At 40.1% G+C, this 26,444-nt stretch overlaps 1 protein-coding gene and 1 long non-coding RNA gene across 4 annotated transcripts in view; one reads left to right on the top strand and one right to left on the bottom strand.

Annotated features, from left to right (window-relative positions):
- Positions 1-26,444, top strand: part of ERBB4 (erb-b2 receptor tyrosine kinase 4) — a 642,433-nt gene that overhangs the window by 501,001 nt on the left and 114,988 nt on the right. For all 3 annotated transcript variants that reach the window (XM_072121352.1, XM_072121351.1, XM_072121353.1), the window contains exons 16-18: positions 6,314-6,358; positions 14,643-14,775; positions 24,479-24,601. In XM_072121352.1, coding sequence (XP_071977453.1) covers positions 6,314-6,358; positions 14,643-14,775; positions 24,479-24,601 — 301 coding nt within the window. The remainder of the gene's footprint in view (positions 1-6,313; positions 6,359-14,642; positions 14,776-24,478; positions 24,602-26,444) is intronic.
- Positions 20,861-24,970, bottom strand: LOC140075438 (uncharacterized). Its single transcript, XR_011849420.1, has 3 exons — positions 24,929-24,970; positions 23,406-23,638; positions 20,861-20,995 (listed from the first exon to the last, which is right to left on the bottom strand). It is a non-coding gene; the product is annotated as an uncharacterized lncRNA (long non-coding RNA).

The following is a 26,444-nucleotide window of genomic DNA, read 5'->3' as shown; positions in this document are numbered from 1 at the left end:
TGTCTCAGCGTTTAACAGGACAGGTTCTATCGTAATCTATGGAATCATCTGATGTCAGTGTAAAAGAGTGCACACTTTGATGTTGTAGTGGGATCTTGGCCCTCAGCTCAGTCTTTTCGAGCTGGCACAGACGCTACCTTGTCAGGCTGTGTTCCCGCTTCACTTATTTGGTGAAGCTAGCCTATGTAAGTGCACATGGAAGTGAAGAGTGAAGAAATTCTGAGAGCAGCGGCTGTCATGTGCGTGTCATACTAAAACACAGCATTGTTTGAAGACCAAACCATGCTCCCTATGCATTTGGGTTAAATCGAATTTTGTTGTAAAATTTGTTGAACTCGGCAAATCGAATTTTTGAAAAATTTGCCCATCTCTATTTGATTTATATGTGGCCATTGGTCCTTTCAAATATGTATTGTGATTAATTATAAATATGCTGTACTAGCATAAGCTCAGGTGGTAAATGGAAGCTAAAGCAGTCACACTCCTTCAATTCCCCCTGAAAGGCCATACATGAAAGGCCATGAACACTCAGCTCAGGTAAGTATGCATGAATTCTTAAATTGCATGAAATTGTAAGCATGAACCTGTCAGCAGAAATTGACCTAATAAACCACTACCAGTACGTCATCAAGCAGCTGAACACTTTCTAGATTATTTCCATTTCATAGCCCAGTGTGGTGGCATTGTACAGAAAATCAACTTTGAAGTGACATGTAATTTGGTTGTACAATGACAAAGAGGCAGAGAGTTTAACACTAAAGTAAAACTTTCCTCACTTCAGAATGTCCTCTTCACTATAATTGATGGTCCTGCATCATGACACATAACTAACCAGATCTCCTTCATTCTGAGGTGAGGAGAGCTTGACATCAATCTTGAGCATTCCTAATCCATGACTTCATACAACCAGTTTACATCTCACTTTAAAGTAGATTTTCTGGATGATGCCACAGCACTGGGCCATGAAAGAAATATAATCTGGAATGTGTTAATCTGCTTCACAACATACTGCTAGTGGTTGATTTGGTCAATTTCTAATGACATGTTCCCTTTAAGCATATAGATGGCAATTATCTCCCATAAGAACAAGTTGTCACATTACCAGTTTTCAGTGCTGGTCTCAGAGGTAGACAATGGATTAATCCCTCAGTGGTTTGCTGAGTTTACTACCAGTCATCTATTTAGTCATCTATAAAGCTATCGTTGGGGCTGAATTTCTTTGCCAGTGATTGCTGTTTACCCATAATAGCTATCTTTTACTGCCTGACCTAATTCCTAGTCAGCTAAGTCACTTTACTTATAAAAGATGAGAAGTAATACTTTTTCTGTATTCTGTGTTTGTTATGTATTCATTCATCATCCATCACCTTCAATGTCATCCGAGAGGTTCAACCTATGGGGGAGATTTATGAGAAATGTCTGAGGTGAAACTGTTCTAGTTGCCCATAGAAACCAATCAGAGCTCAGCTTTAAATGTATAAACAGCTGTGGGAAATTGAAAGCCGAGCTCTGATTTGTTAGCATGGGCCTCTAGATCAGTTCTGCTTGTGGTCACTTCTGATAAATCTCCCCTGTTATGTGTCTTGCTAGCAAGATGGAATTACACAGAGATTTCAGAAAGAAAGTTGTTTTATAAGATAGAAAGGCAATAAGAAGTATCTAAAGTTACAAATATTAATTTGTAATACTGAAAAATTAATAATGCAGACAGATAGTGGGAAAAGCTAGGCTTGATGGATATCTATTTGTCTCTCATCCTTGCTGTGAATATAGTACAAGGCTAGCCTGAACATCTGAGGCACTAAAACTTAATGGTCGATTCCATAGTTTTACTTATTTGCATCAAGTCTCAAAATCATAAATGCAATTACACCATACTGTTGTTATGATCACAAATAGTAAAATAGACAGGGTGTAAAGGGACAGCTGGTGAAACCTGAGACAACTCAACTGGTTCTAGATTTGGAATCTGCAGGGGGTCTAAAATTCTCTGATGTTTCTTTGTCAATATTTACCAAAATGTTGAGCTTGAGAAAAGTATAAATGGCTAATATTTCTGTAAAAGTATAGTTTTGGCCAACAAGGATAACAAAAATCCAAACTAACAGATTAGACAGACAGTATCCTGGCGTCAGCCATCAAGAAACTTTATGTCCTGATAAGTTTTACTTACATTTACTTACATTCCCACTGTAGTTCACCTAAAGTATGTTGTCACTAAGATCGTGCGCCCCCTAAATTGTGTAGCAGGGAAGCTAGCGCAGCTGCGCCAAAAGCCGATTGCATGCGACACAATCCCAGTGCAGACACCTGTTAAGTACCTGTGCAAGTCGTGCAATCCCCGAAAAAGGTGCACAGTCCGACGACAGTGAGCAGCGCGACCCTTAGTAAATAAGCCCCACAGAGTTCCTGGAATGCTCCGTTAACCCCTTAGGTATAAGGAATGTATGAAGAGGGCTCACGGGCTGAGACCTCTTCATACAAAGGTGGGGGTTTTTGCATTTTGCAGAAAACCCCCACCGCTAATAACCCTGTCTTTGCAAAGGCGCCAGCGGCGTTGGTTGCCGTGGTAGCCTCGGGTCTTCTTTTGACACGAGGCTACATGGCTTCTGGAGATTTGTTACAATGAGCCAGTGGCTCATTGTAATGAATGACCTGCAAAAATGCCATGTATTGCAATACAGAAGTATTGCAGCGTATGGTAGGAACGATCTGACCATCTAGGGTTAATGTACCCTAGATGGTCTAAGAAATAGTGGAAAAAAAAGAAAAAAAAAATTTAAAAAATAAAAAAAATTCAAATCACCCCCATTTCCCTAGAACTGATATAAAATATAATAAACAGTAAAAATCACAAACATATTAGGTATCGCCGCGTCCCAAAATGCCCGATCTATCAAAATATAAAAACAGTTACGGCCGGCGGTGACCTCCGAGGCGGGAAATGGCGCCCAAATGTCCGAAATGCGACTTTTACACCTTTTTACATCTTATAAAAAATGAAATAAAAATTATCAAAATTTCGCACAGACCTCAAAATGGTAGCAATGAAAACGTCGCCTCATTTTGCAAAAAATGACACTTCACACATCTCCGTGCACCAAAGTATGAAAAAGTTATTAGCGTCAGAAGATGGCAAAATTTTTTTTTTCTTTTTTGTAGACATTCGTTTAATTTTTGAAAATGCATTAAAACACAATAAAACTTATATAAATTTGGTATCACCGCGATCGCACCGAACCAAAGAATAAAGCTGAGATGTTATTTTGAGTGCACAGTCAAAGTTGAAAAAACTGAGCCCACAAGAACGTGACGGTTTTTTTTTTCAATTTTTCCACATTTGGATTTTTTTTTCAGCTTTGCAGTACACGGCATGTTAAAATAAATAACATTACGGGAAAGTAAAATTTGTTCCGCACAAAATAAGCCCTCATACAGGTCTGTACACGTAAAAATGAAAAAGTTATGGATTTTTGAAGTTGGAGAGCGAGAAATGAGCGGAAAAACCCTGCGTCCTTAAGGGGTTAAAGGAAATCTACCATCAAAATCAAACATGATAAACCAAGGGCACTTACTTATAGATCCAGGCACTAGGACTTGTGGCACCACGTGGTAATCTTCTTATATTTATTATTCATGGCAAGGAGTGTAAAACTGCAGCACTGACGGCCTGTGGGTAATTCCTCCTATAGCCCTTTTGGGTCATTAGTATAATTTTAAACATTGATTTTAGATGGAAGGAGCCGATGCATAACAAAAATAAGTAGATCAATAAAGTCATGGTGCCTGGATTTAAGAGTATGTGCCCTGGTTTATCATGTTTTGTTGGAGGACTTCCTTTAAGAGTATGGCTACAAAAGTTATCAAATTTGAAGAAAAGTTTTGAAAGTAAAGTAATAAGTTTGGTCCTTGCGCGACACCAATACTGAATACTTTTTAACATTGGCCTTTTGTGTATGATTCCTTTATATTTAAGCCATGCTTATTTGTGTCTTGTGGAAGTCTTTCTTTTAAACTAAGGAACACAGACATTTGCCAAGGAACATCGAAGACTTAGTTCTTGCCCATGAGAAATGAATGGTGAACAAATGAGTGCTCAAAAATTCTTCAGAGAATCCCACTGGCGGTGTGCTGTATGTGTATAATTAGTATATAAAGAGGAACACCACTAGAATAATGATCACTTTATCATATGAGGATGACAAAGAACAAATAAGAAAATACTTACACTGAACCAGGGAGTAGAGCTCCATAAATGTTGTCAATTTATATAATGAAATTTTTTAACTGCATCTCTAGTAATTTAAGTTAATCTTCAGATACATTTATGCTACTGGTGGAAGATCAGTGACTAAGGCTGAGCCATTGAGATGAAAAATGTGATGTATAATATATTTAAAGGATTCAAGTCCCATGTAGCTGGGAATGGGAATTGTAGTCATAATAACTGTTGTGTGGACAATTGTTAGACTGTAAAATTGTGAAATTACAGTAGTTATGGTGGGAGATGATGAGGCCATGCACTAGTTTCTATATAATTGTAGGTAAAATGTGGATCTTCTCTGGTAAAGCCTTCAATGTTCGGTCATTGAGTTCGGTTTGAGTATGCCTGTTGTTCCTCGAGTACACAATACATAAAATGTCACGTTGATGAAAGCCTATAAGTTGGAGATCGTTCAGTTGTTATTGTTTTCATGAGGGAGATTTTTTTTTCTAAGAGAAGAAATTCAGGATAAGTAAAACACTATTATAGAATACCGACATCAACACAAGTCATCAAGAGAGTGAACTGGAATATAACATGATAGGGAAGATTTGGAGCGACGAAGTTCAAGCTCCCCACAAGTAGTTTAAAGTTTTCTCTCTACAGTTGTGACAGGACAGACAGAAAGATATTTTTATGGAAATCCTTTATTAATGTCAATATTTGTAATGAGTTGGAAAGCAAAATCCAGGTGTTTGTCTATCCAGACTCTGTACCCAATCGGGTTGTTTGCCTTTTGGAAATTCCAATCCTCCCTTTAAAGCCTTTTCATTTCTATTGAGCGCACTGGTCTACATCAGTTTGTCCTTCAGTTGCCAATTCCAATTTCAAGCTCTGGGGGTTTATACAGAACAGAACAGAAAATAATTGTACGTTGGCCATTTAACTGCCATTTGAATGTAGATAAGCTGTGATCTGCGCTGCTTTTTGTGGGTAGTAATCATGGGCTCAGTGTTGTGTAAGCCAGAAAACCAGAGAGGGGCAGAAAAACAAGACCTTGGCATTGGAAGGTCTCCTGCGGGCACAGGTGAAGCTTACTTGGTACTGCTAATGCTTATTTAGAGGGAGGTTGCCACCTTTATTCCCTGTTTTCTTTGTTTACTGCTGTTTGAAAACCAATCATTGTAATTATTTCTGTCACTGGTGACAGCTGAGACAAAGGACTTTAAAGTTAACCCTCTCCTTCGATGGCAGTCTGATTCGTATCATAAAAGATGTTGTGCATGACAACCTCCGTTTGAAATGCTGAAAATCAGAATGTTATGTTCTGTGCCTGTTTGCAGCTGGCTTTTGGTTTGTGTTATGTGATGGGCTTTTAATCATGATTTCTGTTTTTGGATGTGTATTTTGGGAACCCTAAGTTTATATAGAAGTCTAGTAGAAAGCTAGTGTTGGGCCATACAGATTACATAATGGAGAAAATAATCACAAAGTTTACAGCATTGACACCATTTAAAGAGGACTTGTCAGGGCCATTTATCTCACTAAACCACCCACAAGTCCTTATGGACCAGTGATTTAGTGTCCCAAATTGCCCTGCTTGAGGTCTCTCTGTGGGAACTATCAAAAAAATAATTTTGACTGAGACGCACCTTGCAGTAATTCAATTCAATTCGGAGCAGTACATCCCAGGTTATTTATCCAAGCAACATTCCCATTGCACATGCACAGTGAAGTCGGGGTGTAGTACGCCAACTAATTGTCTGCCTGCGCAGGCACAGAGGCAAAAACTAAAGGATGATTTGGGACACTAAACCACTGGTCTATAAGGACCAGTGGATTGTTGTCTCCTAAACCCCCCTCCCCTAACAGGTCCTTCTTTAGACTTTTAGATTGAGAGGTAATCATAATTTTGGTTCATTTTGCTCTGCAAAAAAACTTTTGTAAAATCACAAGCTCTACTTGTTGCTAGTTTTTATAATTTAAAATAATAATAATAATAATAATAATAATAATAATAACAATAATAATATGAGTTTATTACTTTTTTATAGTTTTTTTTTTTTGTCTATTATTGAATCTAAATTTTCCTTGTTTGTTCCATTACAGATGTCGAGGGCCACGCATCAAAGACTGTATTGGAATCATAGACAGGTACTCACTTTATTTGATTTTATTGTTTTTATGTATTTTTGAGTATATTTTGGGTATGGTCAATACCTTTTATATTGTTCTTTAAGAGCTCCAGGTACTGCATCAAGTTTTCCTGTGGCGTTTAATGGAGACCCAAAAAATAAGTGCATGAGGATCAAGTGTCCAATTTTACTTTGGCCACACTTTGAAAGCGGCCAACAACAAAAAGAAATCAAATATCCAGACAAATTGCCCAGACATAGCAACGGTCTATACATATCAAACAATGTGGTATATTAGTCTTAATTTGTCATGTGAAATGAGGTAGTTCTAGATGATAAGTCTACTTTTGATACTTTCTTGCTGTGACCAACAAGTTGTAAGGAAATATATTGAAACACATTGTAAGGCAGTGGCTGGAAAGGTCATCAATGGCATCTATATTCCAGCTAGGTTTTTCACCTATGCTTGGTAAATGGATGGCCGTTGATGATTAATCCAGGTTCTGGGGCTTTGTTAATGGAGCTCGTTAGCCCACACCTAGACCAGGGCTTTAGTAACCCGAGCTGCATCATGAGAGGTCTCTCTGACCAGAGCTAGAGGTGATGCTGTGAGTGAAACAAGCCAGGAGGTAAAGACTGCCATTGCGTTTGTTTTGTATCCTTAGCTAGAGACAGAAAAAGCTATTGTATTAGCTAGCGCCCAGACGGGCAGGTCATTTTGGTTTATATTTTATTTCTGTTAGTTATGAGCCTGTACAAGTTGGACTTGTGACCACAACTGACAATAAAGACTGAAAGTCGAACTAGTGTTTGGAACTAAAAGTCAGCATCTCTGTGAACTGTCTTGGCTCTCAACAGTGAGCTAAACCCCTACAACATGTACACTCACCGGCCACTTTATTAGGTACACCATGCTAGTAACGGGTTGGACCCCCTTTTGCCTTCAGAACTGCCTCAATTCTTCGTGGCATAGATTAAACAAGGTGCTGGAAGCATTCCTCAGAGATTTTGGTCCATATTGACATGATGGCATCACACAGTTGCCGCAGATTTGTCGGCTGCACATCCATGATGCGAATCTCCCATTCCACCACATCCCAAAGATGCTCTATTGGATTGAGATCTGGTGACTGTGGAGGCCATTTGAGTACAGTGAACTCATTGTCATGTTCAAGAAACCAGTCTGAGATGATTCCAGCTTTATGACATGGCGCCATCAGATGTTGGGTACATTGTGGTCATAAAGGGATGGACATGGTCAGCAACAATACTCAGGTAGGCTGTGGCTTTGCAACGATGCTCAATTGGTACCAAGGGGCCCAAAGAGTGCCAAGAAAATATTCCCCACACCATGACACCACCACCACCAGCCTGAACCGTTGATACAAGGCAGGATGAATCCATGCTTTCATGTTGTTGATGCCATATTCTGATCCTACCATCCGAATGTCGCAGCAGAAATCGAGACTCATCAGACCAGCAACGTTTTTCCAATCTTCTACTGTACAATTTCGAAGAGCTTGTGCAAATTGTAGCCTCAGTTTCCTGTTCTTAGCTGAAAGGAGTGGCACCCGGTGTGGTCTTCTGCTGCTGTAGCCCATCTGCCTCAAAGTTCGACGTACTGTGCATTCAGAGATGCTCTTCTGCCTACCTTGGTTGTAACGGTTGGCGATTTTAGTCACTGTTGCCTTTCTATCAGCTCGAACCAGTCTGCCCATTCTCCTCTGACCTCTGGCATCAACAAGGCATTTCCGCCCACAGAACTGCCGCTCACTGGATGTTCTTTCTTTTTCTGACCATTCTCTGTAAGCCCTGGAGATGGTTGTGCGTGAAAATCCCAGTAGATCAGCAGTTTCTGAAATACTCAGACCAGCCCTTCTGGCACCAACAACCATGCCACGTTCAAAGGCACTCAAATCACCTTTCCTCCCCATACTGAGGCTCGGTTTGAACTGCAGGAGATTGTCTTGACCATGTCTACACGCCTAAATGCACTGAGTTGCCGCCATGTGATTGGCTGATTAGAAATGAAGTGTTAACGAGCAGTTGGAAAGGTGTACCTAATAAAGTGGCCGGTGAGTGTATATTATAAGGGTAGGAAATGGACCCCATTATTATTATTTATTTATAGAGCACCATTATTCTGTGGTGCTGTACAATCAGTAAGGGGTCACATATATTACATTAAGACCAAAACAAATGCAAGTACAAATACAAAACTACAGTGATTAGGAGACAAACGGAAGGAGGACCCTGCCCATGAGGGCTCATAGTCAATATGGGAGGGAAAATGGAGACATTCTTATGGTAAATGATTCTGAACAGGTGGATTTGCAGGTTACGTTTGAAGGTGTGGAAGGTGGGGGACAGTCTGACACATTTTGATAGAGAGTTCCAGAATGTGGGGGATGCACAGGGGAAGTTCTTGATATGGTTGTGGGAAGAGCGGATAGTAATAGAGTGAAGCTGAAGGTCCTTTTAGAAACGGAGATTATGTGTAGGTATTTGCTGATTAGTTCAGGGATATATGGAAGGGACAGGTTGTGGATGGCTTTGTATGTCATGGTTAATATTTTATACTGAATTCATTGTACAATGGGTAACGAGTGGAGAGAAGATAAGAGAACTAAAGTAGAAGTGAGGAGACTAGTCGGGCAGTAGAGTTAAGGAAAGATTAGAGGAGCATTAGGTTGTTAGCTGGGAGACCACAGATAAGAATATTGTAGTAGTCCAAATGGGAGATGATGGATTAGAAGTTTTGTGAACTGAATTGAGGCATGGTTGGATATGAGAGATGCTCTTGAGATGAAGGCAGCAGGTTGTAGTAAGGGACTTGGATGTAAGGCTTAAAGGATAAGGCAGAATTAAAGAGGACTCCAGACCCCATTCCTAATTATCTCAATAAAAATTGTACCTGTTTGTATCAATGTAACTTCAAGCCAGCCAATCTAAATTACAGAGATGCAAAATGCAGCCTTATCCTGGGCTAGTCACCCCAGCTTTACTCCATTAAATATATTGCCTAACATGCAATTTTTTTGTCTCAAGTATTGGACGGTTATGGGGACACAGTTGTTGGTGTGCAGTATGGGTTAAGCCTATATATTATAGGATAGTGAAGAGATAACTACTGTCTGAATAGGAGCTCCAACCACCCATGAGGAGCAGTAGTGGAATATAATACACAGGAGCCATTTCAGGACCTATGAAGATCCTCCAAATGTCCTGAAACCACAGATTGAAAGCAGGCAGAAGGGATGCATCCTCCATATGTAAGAAATGAATTGTGGAGCAGTAGGGGCGATAATATTCATACAGCCCAGGGCCCATGGCAGTATTATCCGCCCCTGATCAGGAGAATGAATAGTACATTGATAAGTCGTTACATGTGTGTGTCATCCTAAGGGTGATCTTTTGATTTACTTGCAAAAGGAGGGAGAGCTTCAAGAATCGATTTATTGCTTTGCCAAGATCAATGATAAAGTAGCTCAACACTTAAGGCAACTATTTGATAATCATTGGGGATCCAGGGAATGCTTGCTAGTCAGACAGGGGCCTGTCTATGTGTCACTGGTATGTATGTGACTCATGCGTTTTACCACTAAATACCAAAATGATGAGTTGTCTTAACTCAGTCATGAATTGTAGTGCATCTTGGTAAGTAATTAGCCACATACCAATGCTGTAATTGTAGGGGAGAATAAGTTCTTATGTTCCATTGGTTCTGCTGAAATGGAAGTATATATTTTTTATTTCTGTTTCTATCTTAGTTGGCTGTCTGTAAGATCTTAAAAACGTGGACTAATAAGGTTTACTTACTTTCCCACTCTATTGGGTCAGAGAATGTGGCTGAACATGTGTACCAGAAAAGGAGCATATAATTAGTCTCCCCTAGCAAAATGATGCACACACAATGAATTAGGCTCCTCATTACCCAGACCTCATTTAACTCATGGAGCTTTAATTAACTGAGAGTCTTCCTCATCCCCCACTGTGAGCAGTATACTTTCACTGCCGCGTAAACATCAACTGAAATTATGGATCCCTTAGAAGACATTCTGGGTAAATGAGCAAGTTTCCTTTATCACATGTTTATTGGACCCCAAAGACAAAATACATTAACACAATATAGCCTGCTCAATTGCCTACTAATCCTACACACTGGACTTCCATATTTGGCACCTGAATAAACTATTTTACATGTAGTAATTTGTTATCATATAGTTGATTTTGTCCTCCATACCAACAGCTCATGAAAACCTATAAATAGTGATATCACAAATATGTCAAAAGTTAAAAAGTAACTGTAAAACAAGCAAAATAGAAAACAAAGAAAGATAAATAAACACCACTGCCCCCCAATGCACAGCTCTGCTTTGTATGGCAGTTCAAGGAGTTTATTTCTCCTTATCTACTCTATCTTACTCATCCCAGTGTCATCCCACTTTTCAGCTTCTCAAACTGGTTGTGTTATTGTGGCCCCCAAGAAATTGCAGAAGTTGCATTACAGGTAAATGCATGGATGTGTGAGATAAGAAAAGATTAGATTGTGAGCCCCATCAAGCATCAGAGAATGTATAGATAGAAACATATAGGATATCACTTTGTGACAAAATGTAGTCAATTTCAGAGTCTACACCTAATTATCATAAATCACTGGACATGTCCTCACATGGTAAAATGTGAGCAGGGAAATATGAACATGGCCAGGTTACAGTCATACTGTATCAACCACTCCCATTCATACAGTATCAACCACACCTATTTGAGTTTTCAACCACACCATTCACCCATTCATACTGTGGAAACCACACCCATTTGCACAGTGTCAACTATAGAGATTCATATTATAACAACCACTCCCATCCATACTGTATCAACCACACCTATTTGAGTTGTCAACCACACCCATTCACTCAATGTCAACCATACCGATTCATACTGTGACAACTACACCCATTTGACATGTCAATCACACCCATTCATATTGTGACACCACACCCATTCACACTGTAAAAACCACACCCATTTGAGCTGTCAATCACCCCCGTTTATACTGTGTCAACCAAACATAATGTGGTTTTGGTCAACTTTATCCAATCTTACAGTGTCAACCACACCCATTTGTACTGTGTCAACCACACCCATTAATACTGTGTCAACCACACCCCGTTACTCTGTGTCAACACTGCACCAAACACTGGTAACTTTCAGACATGTATTTCATAGAAAGCCAATATGTTCTGATTTTTGGTTACTTTATTGCAACCACTGCACATATGGGCAATTTTATTAGAAATAAAAATTATAAATCAATGTTATATGATTTAATGTTACAGAAACAAACTAGGATTTCATATTGGAATGTTTTGGGTAATATATTGTGTTCTGTTCTTTTGTCCTTGTCATGCAAATTAAATAATTGGCACTTCTAATGATGGTCCTATATTTCATTCAAAACACAAAGCCATAAAAACAGAAATATACCTCAGTTAAGCCAATTAACAAATTTGGAACTGTAGTAACTAAAAGGTTAATACCTGCTAATTTGTGGCTAATTTCTGCACACATTTGCCACCTGTTCCAGGGAGATAAATGTACTTTGTGCCTTTTCAACAAATTGTTGTTCTAAATTTGCGCTTTGGCAATTATCAGAAATTACTGCATTAAGAGGAATTTCGACAGTGGTTGCAGCTTCCAGGCTTAGCAAATCACCCATCTTGCTAAATGGCTTCCCTTTGATGAGATCGTTGCTAAGATGCAAAGCGTTATCCAAATTGCCAGCTTGTTGTAGCTTTATGTTTAACGTGTTTGTGTATTTCTGCTCATGAACTGTTCACCTTTGCTCTGTATGATCGCCCAAAGGCTTCCATCATTAGGCTAAGATATGCTCCATAAGTTCACCACATGAAGATAACATTCAAAGGAGACTTCCTGGACCATTGGATATGGTCTTTGAAGTCCTACTGGTACATAATACAGTATAAATGATATAGACATGAGGTGTTTCCCTCTTTAATCTCTAATTATTTGGTTTTGAAGCTAAAATGGATTATTACATACAATTTTTGATCAGGAACATGACAGCTAATTGTACTTGCACACAATATCATACAATACTTAAGTAAAAAATATGCTTTTTAGATGCCCCTAAATAACTTAGGGTAAAAGTTAGATTGTAATAGCTCACTTTTTGCAGTACTGGGGCCATGAGTCCCTTTGAAGTAAAAATTTTTGTGAGTTTTTGCCAAGGTTTTCCTGGGTTTCATCTCAGTATTTTGGTATGACTCACATTAGAAAAACAAATTAGTTATAGATTGATTGGATTGCTATAAAATTCACCCAAAATGTACATTTTTAAGATTCTCCAACTAAAGGAAGTCTTTTTGGTACAGAGACTATGTATAGGGGATATTTATCATACCAGTGGGCGGCACGGTGGCTGATGAGTAGTACTTCTGCCTTGCACCACTGGGGTCCTGGGTTCAAGTCCCAGTCAGATCAACATCTGCAAAGAGTCTGTATGTTTCCTCCCACACTCCAAAACATACTGTTAGGTTGTTTAGATTGTGAGCCCCATAGGGACAGGGACCAATTTGGCAGGTTCTGTGTAGCACTGTGTAATCTGTGTGCGCTATATAATTAAAGAATTATTATTATTATATCATAGCAGCGTGATGTACCCCCCACCTCTCCATTGTGCAGAATATATCTGAAGGCTCCAGGCTCCTCATGTATCCGGTGGCCGGCTACACCCATTGTACAATTCAGGCCAAGCTATAGGACACTTTGAAATGTAAATTTGTAGGGCAGGGAGCATTGGGGTGTTGGCTATTCTGTAGGCACTTTTAATCTTCTTCAGCTATTGCATTACTGATTATGTGTGATATCTATGGCCAACTTTGCATTAATTCTCTGGACACAATTCACACGTGATTTTTTCAAATTTTTGGCCAAAACAAAGTACCTCGGTTGGAGCAAAACAAACAGTGCAAATTCTTGTTTTATGACTGATGTGATGTGGGTGAAATGACTGAGGCCTGCTACTAATCATACCATACATTACATTACCTTAAGCATCAGTTTTTTTAATTTGACAGGGTGACCATGTAATAATCATTACACGCCCTGTAATGATTTATATATTGTAGATGGAAGTTTGGCATATCATTTTTTCATTTGGGCCTAATGAACCACAGTCGAACACTGACTCTGTCTTAATTTTGCCATGCAACCCTCTCACTTCTTTGCACCCTATCAAAATGGGGTCATTGGGTAATGTGGAAAAAACTTTTCAGAGCTGCAATAGAAGTCTGAAGAAACTGCGTGTATTGTAAATGAGGAAATAATGGAGACAGGGCCTGGCACCCTTCCATAATTACTGCTTAGACCATCTTCATTCCACCTAAACAATGTCCACAATGGAAATGCTTTATCGGAGCTGTTGAGGAACACTTGCTCAGTTTGTATTCTCCTATAGAATAGTCAGCTAATGAATGTTCTTGAGTGAGTTTCCATGTGATGCAGGAGCACTGCTTCAAGCTGGGGGAATATTAGTGTTATCGGGACTAATTCTTCACCTTGCTGCATTGTATCTTGGCTGGATTAGCACACCATTCTTACTAATGCTGCATCTAGTAATGAGATAAGACCACATCATTGAGGTTCTTAAGGCTTTGTAATCCTAAGAAACCTCGTACGTCTTGTATGGCACCACTAATGCACAGGCATGGTCTTTGTAATCAGAGCATCACTTCATTAAAGAGATAATTGACTGCCTATCTCTATGTATAGAAAGCCACCTCTCTATTAGCTGTGTGGTGCTGCACACTTTCCATGGGCTTCTTTATCAGGGATGAAAGTGCTGATGTCGGTAGCTTTTGCTGCAGACTTGCCTATTGTTGAGTCACAGGCTAGACGTGGAGGTACTTAAAAATCCTCATTCTCTGTTAGGCGCACATTGGTTTTGCAATAAACCGTAACTGCTTAACTACTTAACAACATCCATGACATCTAATTAAAATCATAAGGATAATGGGTTAATTAAAATACTCCTAAATAGCAACAACTTATGTGGCTGAGAATTTCTAAGGATCAGTTTGGAATTGAATCAAATGATAAGATGTTTGGGCATGTTGGGGTATAGAGGTAGCGGAAGTGGGAATGATATAGAAGTCAATGATACAAATCACAAGAGAGAACATTCATCAATTCATCAATGGATAGAAAGATTTGTGTTGTTTTTCTTTTTGTATTTGTGACAACCATACAAATAATTGATTGTTTTTTGTTTTTAATGGCAGAACGCCCCTGATCGCAGCAAGTGTTATTGGAGGCTTATTTATTATAGTCATCATGGGACTCACCTTTGCAGTCTACATTCGTAGAAAAAGCATAAAAAAGAAGAGAGCCTTGCGCAGGTTCCTAGAGACAGAGGTAAGAGCCGCCACCAAGGAACATTCAAAGATTGCTGGTTCATGTCACCCTGCTATTTTATGGCCATTGTTATTGTATAAAGGAGTTTTCTTTAGACTTGATGTTTCATTATAGGCTGTTTTATTCACTGTTAGGTTTGTTCTCTGTCTACAGAAATATCTCATGGTCAATGGTTTTGACCCGTTCTGGCAGGCAAAGGAAATGTCCAAGCTTTATTATTACATTTATATAAGTATTCAGTTAATAATAAGATTACTTTCCATAATTTTATTCTGCTTCTACTTCTTTTAACCCCTTCACAACCAAGTGTGTGTCTGAAGGAGACCGGATGTTTTAATATAAAAACAATGTATTTCCATAGGCATATAAGGGCCTACATTTTTGTAAAAGAAATTATATATATATGTAGATTTTTTTTTTGTTGTAGGTGTTTATTTTACATGTTAAATTTATGCAACATCCACCATCGGGCCTGACCAAAGGGCTTGGGGCAGCAGGATTCCTCTGGTACTTGAGTGCTTGGATTTAGCATGGCCTAGCACTGACTTGGGAGAAGCAGCGGTGTAGTGGTAGTCAGGGGCGTTGCTAGGGTGGTAGAAGATCTGGGGCACGGGCCCCAATGCATCTGTATCGCACTTTAGGTAATGCCCCCTCCTGTACGTAGCCCTCTCACATTTGGTTGTGCCAGTAACAACTTTACTGAGGGTATATAAAGCTACAGGTGAAAGCTCTACTTGTTACATCCAGCACCTGTAGGTGACGCGTCCTCCATCTTCTCCCTTAGGCATCACTGTATCTTATGTTCCTCATTGTTCCTAGATCTTTGTTCCCTGACAGCGTTATACTGCTGCTGACCCTAACAATCTCCCCCAAATACTGTAAGACTGCGTTCACATGTGCCTTGCATTTAAACAAAACCAGGTGCTCATTACCAATCACATGTGTTTCACTGGAAAATATGTGAGATCAAACTGAGCCTGTCCTGATGCCACATGTGAACACGCCCCAAGAAATGTGCCCCACACAGTTACCCCCAATAATGTTCCCCACACATTTACCCCCTGTAATGTGCCTTAAGCAGCCCCCTGGTAATGTCCCCTACACAGCTACCCTCAGTAATGTTCCCCACACAGCTTCCCCCAGTAATGTCCCATACACAGAAACCCGCAGTAATGTCCCCCATACAGCCCCCTGTAATGTGCCCCACAGCAACCCAGTAATGTCCCCCACATAGCCCCCCAGTAATGTCCCCCACACTGCTCCCCAGTAACGTCTCCTACACTGTCCCCCAGTAACGTCTCCTACACTGCCCCCCAGTAATGTCCCCCACACTGCCTCCCAGTAATGTTCCCACACAGCGCCCCCAGGAATTAACCCCACACAGCCCCCAGTAATGTGCCCACACAGTTACCCTCATGAACTCCCCTTTCCCTTAGCTGCTAGTATGTTTCCTCCTCACCTCACTCGTGCAGCTCTGTGCATTACTTCCCCTGCCAGTCATGTGATCATGACATCATCACAGGTCCTGTAGTCTCTGGGAGTAATGCACATGTTCCTGAGGACACAGATTGTGATGAGTGAGGGAAAGAACGCCCGGTCAGCAGGGCAGATCTCCTGCTGACGCGCGGAAAACTGGGGCTCCGGCCAAAAGATCTAGATCTTTTGACCTTGTGACGCCCCAGGTGGTACTAGTTCTTCCCGGGGCACTCCCGGTATAAGCGTGTGTTGCGGATCCCCAAGTAAATGGTAGAGAGAAAGTCCGGGAATTTATGCGGCAGCCAGGGATAACATGTAGACAAAATGATGAACATTAACTCACAGTTCCTTTATTCCATGAACACAGCAAAGGCAACAGGACGGGGTAAAAGTCCGATCATTCCAGGTCCAAGGTACCTGGCTGGATAAAGTCTGGCAAAGGGTGCTCACAGCCTAGTTTAGGGAACCTTAGACTGGAAAGGTTAGGCGCTGTTTTGCAATCCTATGGAGGCTCTGTTAGGGATCAGAGCTGGAGGAGGCCTGATATCTGCAGGCCGTGTGTCTGGACAGCATTCACAGACAAACCTCTGAACCACCACACACTATTCCTTCTGATATCTGGAATTTATCTGCTTTCTCCCTGGAACTTTTCAGTCACATATAAATTTTACCTGGGGTGGAGAGTCCAGGATCCAACCAGGAACCTTGTGACTGACAGGATTGGATTGACATAATCAAACATCCCATATCATTGTGGAAAATTATACAGCTTTATTACCAGTTATAGACAGTACATGCTGCACAGAGGTGATCGGGCTTTATGAGACACACTCAATCTAATAGGAGCAATATTTTGCAATGGCTGACTTGGCAAGGCCATTACATTTATTAAACAGAATTTTTTAGTTATGGTGATACCACAAATATTTTTCAAAAAATTAGGACATTGAAGACCCTTTTCCCCCAAAATATTAGTCACCATATACCTTACATGCTGTTAGGAAGGATTTTTAAAAAACTTTTCTAAATCTGACTTTTTAGAAACTTATTTACTCTTGTTATCAAACTTCATAATTTTATTGAAGTCAGGAAGTGAGAATTCTCCTAACCGAGACTTTGCCAATTAAAGCCACCCTGCAGGCGTGTAGAGACTTATAGCCATTGATGCTCCAAAATGGGATTCTGGGAAACATGCTAATTTATTTTCCAGGATGGAACAATACCTGTTTTTGCTACCTTGAAAAGGAAGACCCCTTAACATCAAATAAGACTTTCAAAAAGCCGAATGACATTATGTGAGATTAAAGCCAAACCAACTATAGACAAAAGCCATTCCAGTTCGCTATGCTGTACTGAAGAGATGCAGACAGCGTCAAAACAGCGCTGCCTACAGAGGAAAATCTGATCCTTCTGCAATAGATATACAGGTTTGACTTTAATGCAACACCATGCCATTAGGCTTCTTGAAAGTCATGCTTTGAGTTAAGAGGGCTGCATTTCAAGGTAGCAAAAAGAGGCATTGTTTTCCTTGTCCCATCGCATGGAAATGCATTTGCACATTTCCTAAGTCTACTTGAAACATTTCAATACATTGATTCCAGTGTGTCATACATGTCAGCGTAACTCTGATAGGCAGTCTATGTCATTGCCTGTTAGGACTCTGCAAGTATAAAAAAAAATCCATTATTTGCCAGCCCATAGCAGGCACAGATCACCTCTATGTATTGGCTTTTATCGGACACTTGCAAGAACCCATGAGCAACCCATTGTTTTTTTTAGTGTATTGTCCATTGCTATGGTGATGAAACAATACAGTCCGTTTTTTTTTTTATTGTGGTTGCTAGTCCCTTGTACCACATTTATTAGTTGCATTCATGGTTCCTTTAAAATATGATCCATTTAAATCATAGAGTTAAAATCATATCACACTTGGCATACAGTATGTATTTTCATTCTGTGTCTAGATACAGAATAGACCCTTGGAGACTTCAGCTGCATTCCTGTGGCTCATTATTGAGTTACAATCTGGGACGGTTCCTCTGATGCCCTTGTGGGCCAGTCTGACATTGATTTCACTTGCTACTTGTTACCAGTCAATGGAGGGAGATCCACTTCCTGAAAGAAATCTGGAAGAGATTCAAGGACAGTAGTATCTACTATAACAGAATACAAAAAAGGGAAGTGTTCTCATCTAATAAAATGGCATCGCAGGTTATACATAATTTAACAATGAATAATGTATAATTGATGTGAGAAAGGTTGAACTTGATGGACATGTGTCTTTTATTTCAGCCTAAGTAACTACAAGTATGTAAGTATGCAGAAGTTCACCTTTTTACTGAACTTTTACATTGCATACAAAAATCTGAAACATTTTCAGCTTGAAGAGCAGGCCAGTTTCAAGATTTTTTTTAGCATAAGTAATAACAATCTATGGCACATTTAGGCACCTTGCATGCAAACCTGTGCTCGCCAGGGCCATAACCCGGGCAAGCACACATCCAGGGGAAGGAGAAAGGGGGAGTTAGCGTTCCTCACCCACCCATCTCCATAGAAAGCCGGGAAGCTGCCACTGTAAAACGGCAAAATATAAGACTTATTTTGGACGGCGGCTGCCCTGTGCGGTCGCAGTGCAGTGTTCTATCTGCATCATGACCAGGGGCCATAGACCTCTATGGGGATCGTGATCTGGCCGCATAAAATATAGGTTTATTGTCTTTTATGTTGCCAACACCCTATGTGCATATTGCAGCCTAGCCTAATCATTTGATAACAGAAATTTAGATAAAGGTGTCTGAAGATTTGTAAAATATTTCAAAGTGGATTTTTCTCCAAATTATGGTAGAACATTTTCAGTCATATTCTTTGTCGTCTTAGCCAGGCTAATCGGTCTACTAAGGTAAAAACATGTGGTGCAAAGCATATACAATACTTTTGAGTCCCAAATAGTAAAACTTTCCCATTATAATTACTGTATTTTTCGGACTCCAGGGTGCACCATCAATAAATGTCTTCTAAAACGTCTAGGTTCATATATAAGGCGCACAGGATTATAAGGCGCACCTGATTATAAGGGTGAATGACCAGCAGGTGGCAGACCTGTGCACAGTTCAAGGCAGCTGTTGTCTGTAAGTACGGTTCATATATAAGGTGCAATGGACTATAAGGCGCACCTTTGATTTCTGAGAAAATCAAAGGATTTTTTGTGCGCCTTATAGTCCAAACAATATGGTATTATGTTTATTCTGAGCACACACTGACTTAAGACATCAGGCTGTGCAGGTTTTAAGTCTGAAGTAATGTCTCTCAGGGTTGGTATAGTTTCTCCTGCTCCTGGAGAATCGGTGTATTATCACTTCTGATTTTTCCATTCTTCACTACAGGTTGATGAACTAGCACTGGAGGTCTGAAACCATTTAGCAAAGCTGCTGGGTCTGAACAGATCCACCACAGCTCTGGTCAGATATCTGACAACTTAGGTGGTAGTTTATAGATGCCCGAGTAACAGTGGAAAACTTGTAAAAAGGAAAGATTGTGAAAATGTTCCCCAGGTGTCTTTTATGACTCCATGGGGGACATATAAAGTATTAAAGGAAATCTACCGCAAAAATAAACTAAAATGAAACTACACATACTTACCTATTGTCCTCTTCTCCAGGATCCCAGAGCATATCTTCTTTCATCTTGACACTCCAGGATCGCTGAAAAAAGAAAAAGTGTTGGAACACAATGTCTTGGTGCTGTGGGCTATTAAATATTCAGACCTTGTGTGTAACGTTACCTCCCTCACCCATGCTGGAGAGGGAGGTGATGTCACGCCTCCTGCATGATAGATACCTCCTTCTTCCATGTTGCAGAGGGAGGTGTTCATTTATTTTGGTCATTTAAAGTAAATGTTCCTAAACTTTTTTTGTTCCAACTGAAACTAAACTACTGAATCCAGTAGCATTTGCTAATTTTATACCAGAGCTATAGGTCACAAAAATATTGTGATTTTAGTGCTAAATAAGCAGTAAATAAATTAAAGTTAAGTTCACAAGTTCTCTAAAAATGCTGGGTCGTTAGTGTCTAATAAGGTCTTGTCATTAAGGGGTTCAAAATATATTATAATTCTGTTTCCAAAACTTTTGCAACATTTCTTAAAAAACTAATTTTAGTATTCCATCTAAACCAATCTCACTTATAATAATAAGGGCAAAAGTAAGAAAGATATTGAAAGAGAGAAGCAGAGATACATGGAAAACTCAACAGCTTAAAATCCGACAAAACAATATGTCACTTACAGGTCCCGAGAAGGGCGTTCTCTTACCATGTTATCGTTACAAACACATTACAAAATTAAATCATATCAATAAATAGATTTATAAATAAAAGAATCGATAATAAAACTTAATTATATAAGACAGTGACAGTACAGCAATAAAATCAGAGCTGGTACCAGACTATATTATATGGTGTTTTATGTATGACACGGGGAGGACGGGGTTCACATATTTTTCAGATGCAGACTACGGATCAGATGAGCCTGTTGATGCTAGCCTTGTGGAGACAAGGTGAAATACTGCATTGCTATTAAATCTTAAGAACTTGAAGAGTCCTTTATAATTACCCTCCACATCAACCTGGGAGACGGATTATTTGTCATAAACATTTCAATATTTTTAGCACTTTTCTAGAGGAGGAATAAGGGTGGAGGTAGACGAAGGATATCACTTGTCCAGGAACTTCAGTGTAACTAATGTAACTAAAAAATATGATAAAAGAAAGAAAATATCAAGTCTCAGGACTTCTTAATAATACCCATACATATATGGTACTTCTATATTATGTCATAGTAGTACAGAGATAATACACACAATGATGTCACGGTACAGGGATAATACACACAATGACGTCACGGTACAGGAATAATACACACAATGACGTCACGCTACAGGGATAATACACACAATGACGTCACAGTACAGGGGGTAATACACACAGTGATGTCACAGTACAGCGATAATACACACAGTGATGTCACAGTACAGGGATAATACACACAGTGGTGTCACAGTACAGAGATTATACACACAGTGGTGTCACAGTACAGGGATAATACACACAGTGATGTCACAGTACAGCGATAATACACACAGTGATGTCACAGTACAGGGATAATGCACACAGTGGTGTCACAGTACAGGGATAATACACATAGTGATGTCACAGTACAGGGATAATACACACAGTGATGTCACAGTACAGGGATAATACACATAGTGATGTCACAGTACAGTGATAATACACACAATGACCTCACAGTACAGGGATAACAGACACAGTGATGTCACAGTACAGTGATAATACACACAATGACCTCACAGTACAGGGATAATAGACACAGTGATGTCATAGTACAGAGATAATACACACAGTGATGTCACAGTACAGGGATAATGCACACAATGACGTCACAGTACAGGAATAAATGCACAGTGAAGTTCCAATACAGGGATAATACACAGTGATGTCCCAGTACAGAGATAATACACACAGTGATGTCACAGTACAGGGATAATACACACAGTAGTGTCACAGTACAGTGATAATACACACAATGACCTCACAGTACAGGGATAATACACACAGTGGTGTCACAGTACAGGGATAATACACACAGTGGTGTCACAGTACAGTGATAATACACACAGTGATGTCACAGTACAGGGATAATACACACAGTGATGTCACAGTACAGGGATAATACACAGAGTGATGTCACAGAGCAGGGATAATGCACACAATGACATCACAGTACAGGGATAAATGCACAGTGATGTTCCAACACAGGGATAATACACAGTGATTTCCCAGTACAGAGATAATACTCAGTGATGTCCCAGTACAAAGATAATACACACAGTGATGTCACAGTACATAGATAATACACACAGTGATGTCACAGTACAGGAATAATACAGACAGTGATGTCACAGTACTGGGATAATCCACAGTGATGTCACAGTACTGGGATAATACTCAGTGATGTCACAGTACTGGGATAATACACAGTTATGTCACAGTACAGGGATAATACACACAGTGATAAATAGTACAGATATAATACGCAGTGATGTCACAGTACATGAACAATACACAGTGATGTCACAGTACAGGGATAATACACACAGTGATGTCACAGTACATGAACAATACACAGTGATGTCACAGTATAGAGATAATACACACAGTGATGTCACAGTACAGGAATAATATACACAGTGATGTCACAGTATAGAGATAATACACACAGTGATGTCACAGTACAGGTATAACATAAAAAGTTCCTCTAGGGCACTATGTATAATCCCCTCAGTTCCTCTGCTTTAAAACATGCTGCCTGTTAATAGAACACAATGTACAAACTGCTCAGCTCCTCCTGCTCTATAACATGCTTCCTACAGATAGGATTCTATGTACAATCAGCTCAGCTCATTCTGCTCTATTACATGCTTCCTAGAGATAGGATTCTATCCGAAATCTGTTTAGTTTCTCCTGTTCTATAACACACTGGGGGTCATTTACTAAGGGCCCGATTCACGTTTTCCCAACGTGTTACCCAAATATTTCCAATTTGCGCCGATTTTCCCTGTATTGCCCCGGGATTTTGGCGCACGCGATCGGATTGTGGCGCATCGGCGCTGGCATGCACGCGACGGAAATCGGGGGGCGTGGCCGAACAAAAAACCCGACCGATTCGGAAAAACCGCTGCATTTAAAAAAAGAAAAAGTGTTGCGGGACTCGTGCTTACCTTCACCAGGTATAGGCTCGTGCATTCCGGCGGACCTCGGGGAACTTCAGCGCAGCAGTGACATCTGGTGGACGGCAGAGGAACTACCTTAGTGAATCGCCGGAAGACCCGAATCCACCGCATAGAACGCGCCGCTGGATCGCGACAGGACCAGGTAAGTAAATCTGCCCCACTATGTGCACACGGGACTCTGTGTAATTTGCTCAGCTTCTCCTGCTGTATAACATGCTGCCTGCAGATAGGACACTATGTACAATATCCACAGTTTCTCCTGCACTATGACATACTACTTGCAGTTGGCAATTGTTAATGATGGTACATGTAAAACGCTCCAAAGAAATGTAGACCTGCAGAACTTACCGAGTGACTCCCAAACACTACAGCAGTAAACTAATGATACACTTCCAATGCCTGGGACCAAGGCTGCCTGGACCGCAGTCTTAGAACCCCATGTAGAAATTGAAAGCAGATCCCAGCACCGTAGATACAATTTCTTTGTTTTCTTAATGCTGGGAATGTGATGGCTCTGTCCATTCATTTGCTTGATGTTTCATGTGTAGAGATGTGCCCCCATTGCTAAAATTTTCACCTAACTGAAATAAATGTGAAGATTTGCTTAAAACTTAAAGATCAGAGTATTTATCAAGACATATATATATGTATATATATATATAGTATGTGGGGGGATTTACTTCTAAACACAGAAGAATTATAACTTAAAGGGGTTCTCAGGAGGTGGAAAAACATGGCTTCAGTCTTCCAAAAACAGCACCACACCTGACCATGGTTACTGCCAGTACTGCAGCTTAGCTGTATAGAAATGAATAGAGCTTAGTTGCAATACCACACACTGCCCATGGTAATTATGAGGTGCTGTTTTTGGAAGACTGCAGCCATGTTTTTCCACCTCCAGACAACCCCTTTAAAGGGGTTTTGCAGTATAAATGTGTTGATGACCTATTAATATCAGAAGGTGATGTTTATACAATTTAAAGGGATTGCACTTACCCGGCCTTGATAATAAACTATTTGCAGTGCCACCTGCTTAGCTAAACACTGAAGCAGGTGAAAAGACTTTTCTGTCCTGATCATAAGCCAATCAATAGTAGCTTAGATGCAGTACCTCAGAAAGGCCACTATACAGTGGATGGAGCTGCCTGCTGTCAGCAGTTTATTGATATGTTTTAGTTAGAAAACTCATTGGTTTGGCATGAAATGACTAGGGGCATGTCTTAGGGTGCAGCTGAGTTATCCTCCAGTACAACCATTATGATAATCTTGCATATTGTAATGTCTGGTTATATAACTGGGAGATCTAGGATATTTAATAAATCTTTCCATTGTACTTTTCAGGCAGGAAACCTCTCAATATATCTCTAAAGAGTTTGTACCACCTTCCAAGCACAAATATAATACTGATTTTCCTTTTATAGTTGGTGGAACCATTGACACCAAGCGGCACAGCACCAAACCAAGCTCAACTGCGGATATTAAAGGAAACGGAGCTAAAGAGGGTCAAAATCCTGGGTTCTGGGGCTTTTGGCACTGTATACAAGGTAAGTGCTTTTGGGTTACAGCTACGATCAGTTATAATATGGTCCTGCTTCTCCCGTAAATTATCACAGAGAGAATCAGGACTTTTTTAATACGGATCTCGTTCAAATTCTGATATTGTTTTGCAACATGTTCTATCCATTGTTTTTTATACTATTGAATGCCATAAAAATATGTATGTAAAGAAATGTAACTTTTAAATGCATTTTTCTAAAATGGTTTCCCCTAGCACTAGATCGGGATGCTAAAAACACCTCAAAGGGGTTGACCATTTCATCAAATATTTGATATTATTTGTGTAATGAAACATTACAAATTCTCCAATATACTTCCTGTATCAATTCCTTCGCAGTTTTGTAGATCTCTGCTTGCTGTGATTCAACAGGAAGCTGCATTGTTTAGTTCCTGTAGATAAACACCAGTCTGTGATCATGTGATATCATGCAGGTGCATGGCTCGTTATATCCCTGGTCATGTGATGTCACACAGATGCATGGCTTATAAGTATCACTCAGAGCTCTATGTTATAATGAGCCGTGCACCTGTATGACATCACATGACCATGGACCGGTTCTTATCCGCAGGTAGGTTGCTGTTGAATGACATAAAGCAGAGATCAAGAAAACACTGAGGAATTGATAGAGAAAGTAGGAAACTCATTAAAAGGGGTCCACCATTGACCATGACTGCATTCAGATATGCACATTTAATTAGTACAATAATAAAATGGACAATGGAAACTTGTGCTAAGCGCTTCTTCTAGTTATACCATCAGTTAATTAGGCCAGTTCCACACTTGCGAGTTCATCGCATCACACTCGCAACGCATGCTGCCTGGGTCTCCCGGCCCCAACGCTGCAAACAGGAACTGAACTGACATGCTCAGTCCCGGTTTGCAGCATTCGGGCCGGGAGACCAGGGCAGCATGCGTTGCGAGTGTGATGCGAGTTCATCGCATCACACTCGCAACTGTGGAACCGGCCTTAGTCTAAAATTTCTGTGGATTTAAATAATTTTTGAAGTGCTGCCTTTTACTGACACAGAAGTGTCTAAAAATTGCCTACATTTTTTTATAAATGTTGCACAAAGCAGAAAATTGTGTCACAAACAGTTTTATAAATCCGCCCCAGTATTTCTCATGTTTTCATATCATATCATGTTTTCATATCATATACTTCAGTTATACAATTTTCCAATATACCTTCTGTTTTCAATTCTTCATTTTTTACTAGATCTCTGCTTGCTGTCCTTCTATAGAAAGCTTCATTGTTTACATCCAGTGAATAGAGATCTGATCATGGTCACACAGGTGCACGGCTTGTTAGGGTGTTGCAATGAGCCGTGCACCTGTGTGACCATGCTCAGATTTCTGTCCACTAGAAATAAAAAATGAACCTTTTCTATAGAATGGCAGCAAGCAGAGATTTAGAAAAACATGATGAATTGATACAGAAAATGTATTGGAAAATCGCATAACACTTCATTACATTATGTTGACATTTATTTTCCTGAAATGGGAAAACCCCTTTAAGGATCATGACTTTTTGGCAACTACCCCCCCATCGGAGACGAGTAAGGATATTGTGATATGCTGTTAACGTACAGACCGTGGCATGTTATCCGGATTATGCACAGAAGGTTTTCATTTGACATTTAGTGAACTGAGGGGGTCCAACACATGGTGGCTGAATGGAACGAGATCCGTAATATCATTTCAGACACAGCCATATCAGCTAAGCCCAGCATGCAGAGAAGCAGCAGTCAACTCCCCAGCCTGTCTTCCTGGCCTACAATCTAGTTACGTGACAAAGCGACTTCTTTATCCAGGGATGTTCTGGCCTGAAG

The sequence above is a fragment of the Engystomops pustulosus genome, chromosome 8 (assembly GCF_040894005.1).
Source record: "Engystomops pustulosus chromosome 8, aEngPut4.maternal, whole genome shotgun sequence".
NCBI lineage: Eukaryota > Metazoa > Chordata > Amphibia > Anura > Leptodactylidae > Engystomops > Engystomops pustulosus.
This window is presented reverse-complemented; position numbering and strand designations above follow the sequence as displayed.